We start from the raw sequence: 12,778 nt of genomic DNA on the forward strand, positions 1-12,778 counted from the left end.
TATAATGATAACAATAGTTACATTTATCAAGCCCGTATTCTGTGTCGGTCAAGGTGCCAGATTCTTTACATGCGCTGACTCATTTCATTTGTCCGACAACCTTCAATCTAGATGCTGTCACTAGGCCCATTATATAGATGGAGAAATTGAGGCTCAGAGAGGTGAAGCAGCTTTTCCAAGGTCACACAAAGAGAGAGGAGAGGCTGGCGGGTCCGGCTCCGGGAGTTCTGTGGCCAGCATGCCACCAGGCCCGCATTCCAGGCTGATTCCAGGTGTCCAGGGATGGAGGAAGGAGTGTGGGGTGTAAGGTTTGCTCTGATGAATGGCTTTCCGGGGAGCACCCTGAGCCCCAGGGAAGGGGAAGCGGCTCTGCCCACACAGGAAGCTTTGAAAGGGAATCTGAGTTCAACTCAGCACCTTGTCTGAGTCTCTCTCGCTCTCCTGGGCTGAGTGGGGCTGATGCAGAGATTTTGTGGGTCTACAGTGTCTGTCTGTGTGGAATCAGGCTAATCCTGTTTCAGGACCCTGGGGACAGACGAGCCAGCTGCCCCTGGGACCTTCGTCCCTCCGTCTGTCTTCAGCCCTGCTCTGCTCTGCTCAGGGGCCTCTCACTTTGGTAATCTGAGTGTGACAAAGGTCAGATTCTCTGATGCCACAAGCGACATCTCCAGAGTCCTGTTGGGCAGACAGACGCCTCAGCACGGGTGTCCTCATCCTTTCCCACACCCGGCCTCGGACGAGGGGCCGCGATGTTTTCTTAGGCAAGCACATCTGTGGTATTCCGACTCCCATCACTCAGGAAAAGAATTGGGATAAAAGTCAAACTTGTCACCGGGCGACAACCCCCTCTGCTTTTCCAGACTCATCCCGAGCCACTCTCCCTGTCCCCCAGCCAGCTGCAACCTCACGGGCCTCCTTCCTGTTCTTCAAATGCACCCAACTTGTACCCACCTCGTTTGCATATGCTGTTCCCTCTGCCTTTAATGCTGTTCCGCTTCACACGTCCGGCTGGGTCTCGCTTCAGTGCCCTCCTCAGTGAGGCCATCCCTGACCCTGCAGGACTCGGGCCCCAACCCCTCGCATTCTTGTTGGTTTCACCTTGTTGGTTTCTTCCGGAGTGTTTTGTTACAAATCACTGACTCGTTACTTCCGTTTTATTGTCTGTTACTTCCGTTTTATTGTCTGTTTCCCTGCTAGACCGGCAGCAGCAGGAGGGCGGAGCCTGAGGCCGGGGTGCCCATCACTGTGCACAGGCCCGTTAGCACACAGCTCCACATGCGGTGGGTGTTCTTCCCAAAAGACAACGTCAGTAAATTTTGGACACCCATCCGTGGGAGACCAGCAGCACTTACTGTAAATAGAAAGGCAACCGTGAAAGTAAATAGGATTAAAGCAAATAATGTTACTAAAGCCAGCTCGGTATGAACGAGAGCAAGCGGGAAGCCCAGATGGGCTCTCTGGCTGTTAAAGGGGGAGATCGGCTGGTTTTGACGATAGATTTGCACACTCCGGGTCTTTGATGAACCAGAAAAAGACTAGAGGAGAGTTAAGCGGGCCACATGTTTCTAAGTCTGTGCTAGAAGCGGGATCAGCTGGGGTCACACGTGTGAGCTTCCCCTGCCCATCCCACTCCCTGGGGGTGGGGGTGGGGGGGTACTTCTGCAGACCTTGGGCGCGCCTTCACTGGCCTTCAGAAATCCAAGCCTTGACCCACGGGGCACCGGGGCGGCTCAGTCTGTTAAGCGTCAGACTCTTTGATTTCAGCTCGGGTCATGATCTTGTGATTCATGAGTTCGAGTCCCACATCAATCAGGCTGTGTGCTGGCAGTGGGGAGCCTGCTTGGGATTCTCTCGCGCGCCCTCTCTCTCTGCCTCTCCCCTGCTTACCCTTGCTCTCTCTCTAAAATCAATAAAGAAGAAAGAGATCCACACCTGCAGCCTGTGACACTGAGCCCCTCTCATGGCAATGGCCAAGGCAGTGACTTGTATGAATTTATCATTCATTCATCAGACATTCTTTGAGCCCATTCTCTGTGCCCAGCCTTGTTCTGGGCTCTTGGAGTATATCAGTGAGCGCTGCAGAGGCCCCCACCCTCATGGAGGTGACATTCTAGCCCGGAAAGACAGACGATAAGCTAAGCACAACAATAAATAAATTATATGGTATGTTGGGAGGTGGGACCTAGTGCTATAGGTGAAAAAAAAAAAAAAACAAACAAAAACAGAATCGAGAGGCTCCCAGGCACCAGAGTAGTGGGAAGATTACACTGCAATTTTAAACAGGATGGTCAGGTAGGACCTCTGAGAAGCAGACACACGCACAAAAACTCAAAAGAAGTGAGAGTCGGCTATGTGGGTGTCTGAGTGAAGAGTGTTCTAGGCAGAAGAAACAGCCAGCGCAAAGGTCCTGAGGCACCAGCACGCCTGGCATGTTCAGGGAAGCGTGAAGAGGCCAGAAGGGGTGAAGCAGAGTGGGCAAGAGGAAGGGTGGGAGCTCTTGGCCCCATCTGGCGGGAGAACGAAGGCCTTTCTCAGCAATGAGACCGTCAACATTCCTGAAGATGTCGCCATCACTCTGAGGAGAGGCGCTGTTATTTGCGAAGGGCCCCAGAGGAACCCTGCGGAGGGACTTCAACCACAGCAGTGTAGAGCTCAGTCTCCCTGGAAGGAAAACGAAGAGCTCTGAGTTGACGCATGGTGGAAAACTGGAGAGCTGGCTACCGTTCGCACCATCTGTAGTCGTGTGCAGAACACGGTCAAGGGCGTCACGCTGGGCTTCCGTTACAAGATGAGGCCCTCCACCGACGTCATCGTTCGGGAGAATGGCGCTCTCGTCGAGATCCAAAATCTCTCGGGTGAAAAAACACACACCCCGCAGGGTTCGGATGAGGCCAGGCGTTTGCTTGTTCGGTATCTCAGGCCCAGAAAGATGAGTTCATTCTTGAAGGAAATGACATTGAACTTGTATCGAAACTCAGCTGCTTTTGATTCAGCAGGCCACAAGCGTTAAAAATAAGGACGTCAGGAAATCTGGGGATGGTGGCGAGGTTTCTGAAAAAAGGAACGGTTCGGCAGGCTGATGAATAAGGACTAAGTTGTCCAGCTACAGAAACTGCAAGATGCCAGATAATTTTTCAGACCTACTTGGCATATTTTAAAGATGCGACAAAAGGCATATTGATTTGGGGCGGGTGGGGGCGCGGGGAAGAAGCGAGCGAGGAAGGAGAGGCTGGCTGTCAGAGAGGTGATGGGGATGACGCGGGGGCTGTTTGTTTAAGCTCTGGGAAACTGGGGAGTTGTTGCGGGCTCCTTTTTTTACGTTTGTTTATTTTTGAGAGAGAGGGGGAGAGAGAGGGAGAGGGGGAGAGAGAGGGAGAGGGTGCATGTGCGCGGGGGAGGAGCAGAAAGAGAGGGAAAGAGAGAATCTCAAGCAGGCTCCGTGCTGTCAGTGCAGAGCCTGACATGGGGCTCGAGCTCCCGAACCAGGAGATCGTGACCTGAGCTAGAGATTAAGAGTCAGGCACTTAACCAACTGAGCCACCCGGACGCCCCAGGAATGATGGCTTTTAAACTGGGAGCGTCATAGACCTCCTTGAGAGGACTCCTCTTCCCAGAGAAATGCACGGAAGCTCACCATTTGGAATCTACCTGCAGGGAGTCGGTGGCCCCAGTGAAGCTCTGTCGATTTGTAAAAAGCTAGGGCTAGTGCGGTAGACAGAATGGCGGTCCTCGAACACGGCCCCGTGCGAATCCCCAGGACCTGATGCTATCTTGTGGCAAAAGGCACTTTGCAGGTGTGATGAAGTTAGGGACTCTGGGATGGGGGAGGTGCCCCTGAGTTATCTGGCGGGCTCTGTGCCATCGTGGTGCTCCTTGGAAGAGGGAGGACGGAGTGGGAGAAGGCCCTTGATGTTGGAGGCGGAGGATGTAGCAATGCGCCTTGAAGCTGGGGGAGAGCCCACCAGCCACGGCGGCTACTGGAGGCCGAAAGGGGCAAGGAGACAGGTTCTCCCCTCAGAGCCTCTGGAAGGAACTGGCCCTGCCACACCTTGACATTAGCCTGGTGAGACCGGTTTCAGACCTCTGACCCCCAGAGCCGACAGAGGATAAACGCGTGTTGTTTTAAGCCGCTAGATGTGTTACAGCAGCCACAGCGAACTCGCGCGGGGCAGGAGATTGTTCCCGCAGAGACCCACGCGGGGACGTCGCGGCCATTCGGCAAGGCCCGCTCCAGCCCGAGGTCAGGAGGCAGGGTGGCGTGGTGCAAGAGGGCTTGCTGTAGAGACAGCTCGAATCTGCGTCCCTCCACCGACGGGCCGTGGCACCTGATGAAGCCACACGCCGCTCTGAGCTGCGTTTCTTCTCTGCAGAATGAGGGCAAAAATGATACTTCGCAGATCCGTTGTTACGGTCGAGTTAAGGTTTGCAAAAGCAGCGGGCGCGTATGAGGCACTCGACAAACGCCGGTCCCTTTTCTCAACCAGCTGGTTTGGCACCCCTTCCGCATGTCCTACAAGCGACAGCGGTGCCTGGGCTGTACCGGCCGCTGACCGTTCCCGAATCCTTCCCGTGACTCGGCTCCCGCCCTCTCCTCACGCGGGGACCGTGTTCTCTAACGCTTGGTACATGCTTCTCCCATCCCAGGGTCCGGATTTTGGCTACGTGACTCGAGGGCCCCAAACAGGAGAGGTTTCTGACCTCGACTCCTTTGGAAATCTGGAAGTGAGCCCCCCGGTCAAGGTTGGGAGGAAGAAATACCCTCTGGGCAGGATCCTCATTGGCAGCAGCTGCTACCCCAGGTGAGGAGGGGAGGGGCGGAGAGGGGTGGCCCCAGGGCCACAGTGGAAGCCCTCCCTACTTGCTTCCGACCGCAGGGCCTCGACAGACTCCAGGGACTTGGGAACTGTGGGGGTCATCGGGGAAGGCCTCGCTGAGAAGGCAGCTCTTGAGCGAAGGCCTGACGACAGTAAGGACATGACTGCGTGGAGATCTGGGACAGAGGGCTCCTGGCAGCCGAAAGAGCATGTGCCAAGGCCCTGAGGCAGGACTGAACTGGGTGTGTTCAAGAAGGCCCGAGGGGCTAGAGCACATTGAGAGAGAGCAAAGGGCTAGATCAGGAAGGACCGTGGAGGCCAGAGCGAGGAGAAAACTGAAGCCCAGAGAGGTGAAGGAATGTCCCCGAGGCCACACAGCTAATCAGAGATCATCCGCTCAGACGGGCCCGGCTCTCCACGGAGCTGTGAGCCATGTTTACCCACAACGCCAGCATCTGGGCTGAGCCAGTGGGTTTTGCTTCCCGAGGCTAAGCTCTGGTCTTATTTGCCGTACCGACTCGGTGCCTCAGTTTCCCCCAACACAACCGGGATGGCAATTCGTAAAGTCCCCCAGTGTTTGAGGAGACAGTTAAAGGCGTCCAGGCTTCTGAATCCCTTCCCTAGCTGAAGAAGACCCCCGACCCCTTTGCCCAGCCTCCAGGCCGTCGGAGATCTCCCTGTTGCCCCCCGCCCCCCATAACGCCCCCTTCATCCTGTGTCGGCAGCAACGAGAGCGAGGAGATGCACCAGGCCTTGCAGGACTTCCTCAGCGCCCAGCAGGTGCAGGCGCCCGTGAAGCTCTACTCCGACTGGCTGTTTGTGGGCCACGTGGACGAGTTCCTGAGCTTCGTCCCGGTGCACAAGGTACAATGTGGGGGGCTGCCTGGAGGAAGGCACACACCTCCGCCCTGGGCTCCCAGGTTTTGCTCAGCGCTCGCTCTGCCTGGGATGGGGGGGGGGCCTGGCCTCACGTGCCGGACTAGCTTTCCCTCAACCCCAGGAGGGGGCCAGCCTGGGTCCAAGCCCGCCCTTCTGGGAGCCCCAGGGGCAAAGCTGACCTCTGACCCCAGCGTTTCATGCCTCCAGGGCTTCCGGCTGCTCCTCGCCAGCCCCAGGTCCTGCTACAGGCTGTTCCAGGAGCAGCTGGAGGAGGGCCACGGCGAGGCTCTGCTATTTGAAGGGGTCAAGAGTAAGTTGGCTGTGCCTTGCGTTTCCACCCGGGGTCCTTTCTCTGCCTTCGCGTGGCCTCCTGTTGCCAGGTGGGGGCACCTAGAACACCTGTCCTCTGAGCACCCGCTGTGCGCCAGACATTGTGCTCCGGGCCAGGGGTGCTGTGTGAACAGGGCAGACTAGCTCCTTGCTGCTGCTGTGACAGCCCGCAGTCTTGGGGAAGCGAGTCAGGAAAACAGCCACAGCACAGGGGTTGGAGGGTATCTGGGAGGAGTCCGAGGGAGGCTTCCTGGAGGAGGCAAAGAGCAGGCAGGAGCATGACGAATGAGCAGGAGTTCACCCAGTGGGGTGGCGGGATGAGAGGAAGAGAGGTAGCGCAGACAGAGGGAACCGTCAATACGAAGGCTCAGAGGCAAGAGAGAGTGAAATGTGTTTGAGGACCCGCATGAAAGTTCAGTCTGGCTGGAGGTAATCTCAAAGTCCACAGACAGGGGCTGGTGTCAGAGGTCAGTAAGTCACGGCTGAGAGTTTTTACGTCGTCTCCGTAGAATGTCGTGTTGCATCAGGCAACGGTTAGACCTCTGTTTGCCGTTCGCTGGATGGGAATTTTTTGGAGACAATTTAAGGGGGTGAGAGCCACACCTTTAAGGAGAACTCGCGCTGAGAAAATACGTTCGTTAAGGCACGTGCCTCCCGGCTGCGCACAACAAACCTACCTGTTAGGAATTCTAGCCGCCCCCATTTTATAGATGGGAAAACTGAGTCCCCACCGTGCCCACCAGGAGGACGGAAATTGACCTCCGAGTTCACCTGCTTTTGTTTTTTTTCTTTTTCTCCGTGCCAGAAAAAAAACAGAAAATAAAGGACGTTCTGTCCAACGAGAAATTGAGAGAAGATAATTCGTACGTGCAGGTACCAGCCTGGGTGCCGGAGACGCCACAGTCCGGGCAGACCTAACCACCCGCCCCCACCACCTTCCCTACCATCAGAGGCACAAGGGCGGAGCCTTCCACCAGCTGCCCGTAGGCTTGGTGGCAGGTGGCTCCGGGATTCGGGTCAATGTGTGTGGGACAGAGAGAGAGACTTCAGTCACCACTGCAGGAACACACACGAGTGATGCATGGAAAAGAGGGGAAGCAAAATTGGGAAAGCTGGAGCCAGAGAAAGACGGGGGGAGCTCTCAGAAACAGGGACAGAGGCAGGAGAGAGGCCAAGTGCTAGAGTGACCGGAAAGACAGGGACGCACAAGCAGAAGCAGGAGGCAGAGGGACTGAGCGGAGCAGAGCAGGAAAGGAGGGAAGAAAAGGAGGGGCCCGTCACTGCCTCCCCGACCTCGTCCCTAGTCCTTCCCTTGGCCAGGCCTCAGCCCCAGACTGTCCTCCTCCGCGGCGGTCCCCACCCCTCCTTCACTCCCCACCCCACCGTGCCCACCGCCCCCTCACCACCCCCCACCCCCTCGTTGCCCGCCCCACCCCTGCCTGAGTCGGCCCCCCCCGCCCCCCTAGAAATGCATTGACTGGAACCGGGAGGTGTTAAAGCGGGAGCTGGGCCTGACCGAGCGGGACATCGTGGACATCCCCCAGCTCTTCAAGCTCCAGGATGACCTCCAAGGGAGACTCAAGGCCGAAGCCTATTTCCCAAACATGGTGAGGAGGGGGGCTTTGGTTGGGCTCGCCTTTGCCAGTGGCCTCAAGTCAGGACCCCCGGGTGTGGGTCCAGGGGGCTTGGCTGTCTGCTCGGGGCTGGCGTGGCCGTGTGCCGCCCCCAGGGCGGCTCTGGGCGGCTCACAGCCATGACGGTGTGGGGCTCCCGCTTCACAGATGAGGCACAGAGAGGTCGGGCCTCCCGCACAAGGACACACAGCTGGCGACATGGGATTTAGAGCTGGAATTCGAACCAGGGGTCTGGCTGCAGAGCCCACACGCTGACCCCCGAGGCACTGCCGGCTACGGATTTCCCGGCGGGGGCAGGGGGGCGGGGGGACGGTGTAGGTGTGCCCTTGAGCAGGCAACTTACAAGCTGCTCTCCGTTTCAAGTCCCATTGGGAAGGGGAAAAGCGGGGGCACCATTTCAGACTGGGTGGTCCGGGCAGGCCGTGAGGCTAGCACTGCCTGGGCTGGGCGGATTCACTCCTCTGACGGGTGAACTCGGGGGGGGGGATCCCACCCTGGTCAAGAACTTTTAACTGTGACCCCCTCCTCGCCCACCCCAAGACCGTCTTAAAGCCATCCATGGCACTTCTACCATCCCCGTGCCCTTCCTCTGTCTCTCCAAAGGATACCCGAGGGCCGGGCAGAAAGCCCAGCTGGGGCCCTCAGCTACCCTGTCCTGCTGGGGCTGGGCCAGTCCCGGCACAGTGGACGTCAGACTGGTTTCCCCAGGTCCCTGGGGTTCCAAGGCAGTGGTTGGGATTTTTTTCCGTCTTAGGCATTGAGGTGCTACAGAAGATTTTATTTAGAAGAAGAGGTTCCGTGGCTAAACCAACAAGGCAGGAAGGGGCACCTTGAATAAAAGCCCTTGGCCCCGAGCATTTGTTTCTGCCTGTCAGTCCAGCCAGGTTCCCCAGGCAGGAAAGAGGGTGGATGCCACCAGCCGGGGGGGTGAGGCATCGCAAATGAAGTGAGACCGGCGACCGTGGGTGCCTTCGCTGTTCGAGGCCCCGAGAAGAGTCGTGATTCCCCCCGCCCCCCGGGAGCCCACGGTGGGAGCGGGGAGGGCGTGGGTGTGGAACAGGCAGAGAAACTCAGAGGGCAAGACCCCCCAGCACGGGCTGTGTCTGAGTGGTGGCAGAGAGTGAGATGCCTTTCCACGACTCCTGACCCCTGGAGACCGACTCTGCACCTGCTGCGTGCCAGCACGGTGCCCCGTGAGCCTGACGTCTGATTGTCACGGCAGCGGCAGTGTGTTTGGGCTCCTTTTGCTGCTGCGTCTCAGAGAGGGAAAGTGACTTGCCTAAGGTCACACAGCTATTGAGTAACAGGGCTGGGAGTCGAACCTCTGTTGGCCTGGAGTCAACACCTTTGTCCTTTCTCACCTCCCAAGATAGTGGAGGGAATAGTCATTTCCATAAACTTCAATATCCGGAGAGCGCTACCAAAAAGGTGGTCATTTGTGCGTCCGTTCAACAGGTACTTCCCAAGTGCCTTCGTTATGCCAGGCGCCATGCCGGCCGCTGTGGGAGCACAGAGGGGGAGCACCGAGTGCCGCAGTTCAGGGACTCGCGGGCGGCTTCCCAAAGCGGGTGGCATTTGAGCTGGCCCTTGAGTCGCAGAGAGTTTTCCAGAAGGTGGCAGGTGGGCAAGAGCATGGGTCCCGGAGTCTGCCAGACTTGGGTATGAGGCCTGGACCAGGCAGCCCGCTTGACCTGCCTGGGCCTCAGTTTCCCCCTCTGCGAAGTGGGGCTGCTGTTGCTGCAGGTCAGAAGAAAAGGGGGCCCCTCGGAGGGTGATGCGGGCTGCACGCCGGCGCCCCTGACCCGGGGACCCCGCGTCTTTGCAGGTGAACATGCTGGTGCTGGGGAAGCACCTGGGCATCCCCAAGCCCTTCGGGCCCATCATCGACGACCGCTGCTGCCTGGAGGAGAAGGTGCGGTCCCTGCTGGAGCCGCTGGGCCTCCACTGCACCTTCATCGACGACTTCTACGCGTACCACCTGCGGCACGGGGAGGTGCACTGCGGCACCAACGTGCGCCGGCGGCCCTTCTCCTTCAAGTGGTGGCACATGGTGCCCTGAGCCCATCCCCCACCCCATCCTGTGCCCTGAGCCCATCGCCCCACCCCATCCTTTCCTTCCGAAGCTCCCGGCCAGACACTCTGATCCCCTGCAGTGTGGCATCGCAAGAGCTCTTAGGGACATTTTGGCCCCCTGGGCGTGGCCGCCTTCCAAGGCAGCGGCTTGCTTCCTTCCGCTGTGCCCTGTGGGGCCGTCGTCTCGCGGTTCAGGAGTTCGAGCCTCCCATCGGGCTCTGAGCTGACAGCACAGGGCCTGTTTGGGATTCTCTCTCCCTTTCGCTCTGCCCTTCCCCAACTCTCTGTCTCTCAAAAATAAATGAATGAGCTTAAAAATCATAATAAAATAAATAAAAATTAAGGCCAGATCTTGGCTCCTTAGCGTCCGAGATACTAAGAAAACGGCAGTTTTCACGTGCTCGTGGCGGACGTGTGACGGTGGAGGAGGAGGGCGTCCAAAGCCTCTTCCCTCAGACTATGCGGAAAGGGACCCCCAAAAAACCCGGGTCAAAATGTGCTCCTCTGACAAGAGTCAGCTGCTCCCCCTCCAGAATGGCTGGGGCAAAAATGCACGTGTTTTCTGTGGACCAGAAAGGGGACCGTGCACAAGGGGGAGTCCCGTATGAGGTTGTCCCCAAACCTTAGAGCAGCCTGGAGCTGCCACCCACCTCAGCAGACAGAAGGGAAATGTTTGGCTGCATTGCTGGGGCTGCAGAAGGACCGAGGGACAAGCAGGTGGCTGAAGCAGACCTTGGCACCAAGACAGGTGCAGGGGAGCGTCCCCCGGCCACCCTTGGGGGGTGAGAACCTCTGCGAAGGACCGGGGAAGCCCACGTGAGAGAAGGCACCGGCTGTGAGTCCTGCCGGCCCCACAGAGCACGGAGCTGTCCTAGGACAGTACCTGGGAAGCCAGAACTTTCGGGCCGTCTCCCCTCCCTCCCCCAGCTACTTTCCTGCGGCTGCTGTAACCGATTACCACAAACTGGGCGTCTTAAGACCACAGAAATTTATCCTCACGGTTCTGGAGGCCCGGGGTCGAAAATCGGTTTCACCGGGCTGAAATCAAGGGGTGGGCAGGGCCGTGTCCCCTCCAGGGGCTCTGGGAGGAGTCAGTTCCTTGTCTGGCTCCTGGTGGCCTCTGGCATGCTTCCGGTCCCTGCCCGTGGTCAGCCTGCCTTCTTTTCTGCGTGCGTCGAATCTCCCCCTGCCTCTCTCTTACAAACACACTTGTCATTGCATTTGGGGTCCTCCCAGAAGAGCCAGGAACAATCTCCCCATCCCAAAGTCTCGTGGTCACAGACTCCGGGGATTAGGACCCGACATCTTTTGGGGGCCGTGTCAACCTCCCGCAGGTTAGGAACCGCTGTTTCCGGATGTGGCAGGTGGAGGAGGCGGAGAGAAGCGGGGCATCCCTTTCCCACAGCTTGCAGCTCTGCGCCTGCCTTAAACCCTGACGGGAAAGGGACAAGACTTTGGAAAAATTGAGAGCTAACGGACACGTAACTTTGTGTAAGGCTAAGGTGTACAACGTGTTGATTTGATATGCACAGCAGAACGATCACCACCGCGGTGTTAGCCAAGGCCTCCATCACGCCACGTGATTATCATTTCTTCTTTGTGGGGGCAGATTTCATCTTGTAAAACCACGGCGGAGCGTTTCCTTTTGTGTGGGGTTCGGCTTTTGAACTTCTGCGTTGAAATTGTCCGGGGCCTGTTTTATGTCTGGTTTCCGGAAACGGATTCGGAGAGGGAGATGTGCCCGCAGGTGGCGGATGGGGACCGGGAGGGGGTGCCCTCAGGAACCACAGGGGACAGGGGAGGGAAGGGGCGGGGGCAGCAGGAGCCAATGCACAGGGATGTGGTGGCCACAGAGATTCGGGGTAAAACACGAGATGCTCTGGGGCTGGGATAGGCCCTCGGGGTTGTCCTGAATTAAGACAAGCAGCCTGCCCTTTGTCCCCCCTCCCATTGGAGGAAGCTCCCCCCAAAGAGGGGACACGGCCTTGGGACCTGGCGTGGACGATTTCAGGGGTGGGGGCTGCTGTGAGCAGCCGGGGGAATGAGCGCCTGCGTCCTGAAGGGGTCACGTGGTATCATGGCATCCGTCACAGTGACCTAAAGTGACCACAGGGCCCGGATACCTGAGTGATGAGGCAGCCTCACTGAGAAGCCGAGGGGGACCGTCTACACTGAGCAAACGTGTAGGGAGCCGTGGGAGTCCAGGTAAACTAGGCTCGGTTTGGTCAGAAGCCCACTCAGTTATCTTCTCGAGGGCCGCAGGGGTCATGCAGTCGTGCACATTGCAAGAATTTATTGAGCACCTACTATGTCCAGGACGCTTCTGCAGGTGCTGGAGATTCAGTGGTGAACAGGGAGCCCCTGGAGAGGAAGCAGGGTCCACTCTAGATCTCTCCGAGTCCCTTCCATCCCCAGAAGGGTCTCCACCCTCCAGGCCGGGAGCACTCGTCCTCACGGTGCTCAGAACCCCCGCACAAGGCTGGGCTACCCCAGGGCAGCGAGGAGGGCAGAGCTCCCAGGCTGTCTGGCTCCAGAGCCCAGAGCCCAGCCCTCAGCGACCCCCTCCCTCCAGCCCCCCTCCCGGCCAGCGTGTGTGTGAGCAGACGCTTTCAGCCCAACCAGAAGGGCCTTGGGGGGGGGGTCTTCCTGGCCAACCCGCTGCCTCCGAGAGCCCCCTAAACAAAGCCACCCCTGATAGCTACGCGGCATGCTTCCGGCTTCCAAAGAGGGAGGTTTCTCCTTCTCAGTCCTGAATCTAACAAGCCTGGCTGACCGAGCAGTCTCCACTCAGCACCCAGCCTGCGCCCCCTGGGCTGTGACACACGGGTCACGCATCACAGCGTTGTGCGTCAGGGCAAAAGCCCGAACCCAAATACGTCTGCAGAGAACGGTGTGGCCCTGCTCGGAGTACTACGGAGCCACGAGCAAGGGTAAGGGTGCTTTTCACGTGCTGCTAGGAAGCGCTTCCCTCTGAGTTACACCATCCAGTGCAAACAGCGGGATACGAACCCTGCAGAGCACCCACTGCCGTTTACAGAAAAATAAGAG

General features: G+C 58.2%; 1 protein-coding gene across 2 annotated transcripts in view; it reads left to right on the plus strand.

Moving 5' to 3' along the window:
• PADI4 (peptidyl arginine deiminase 4) overlaps window positions 1–9,987 on the plus strand; it is a 32,795-nt gene extending 22,808 nt beyond the window's left edge. For both annotated transcript variants that reach the window (XM_042996520.1, XM_042996521.1), the window contains 6 exons: window positions 4,645–4,799; window positions 5,540–5,678; window positions 5,901–6,003; window positions 6,829–6,896; window positions 7,490–7,630; window positions 9,483–9,987. In XM_042996520.1, coding sequence (XP_042852454.1) covers window positions 4,645–4,799; window positions 5,540–5,678; window positions 5,901–6,003; window positions 6,829–6,896; window positions 7,490–7,630; window positions 9,483–9,716 — 840 coding nt within the window. In that variant the 3' untranslated portion in view covers window positions 9,717–9,987. The remainder of the gene's footprint in view (window positions 1–4,644; window positions 4,800–5,539; window positions 5,679–5,900; window positions 6,004–6,828; window positions 6,897–7,489; window positions 7,631–9,482) is intronic.
• The last annotated feature ends 2,791 nt before the right edge of the window (window positions 9,988–12,778 follow it).

This window comes from Panthera tigris, chromosome C1 (genome assembly GCF_018350195.1).
Source record: "Panthera tigris isolate Pti1 chromosome C1, P.tigris_Pti1_mat1.1, whole genome shotgun sequence".
Taxonomy (NCBI): Eukaryota; Metazoa; Chordata; class Mammalia; order Carnivora; family Felidae; genus Panthera; species Panthera tigris.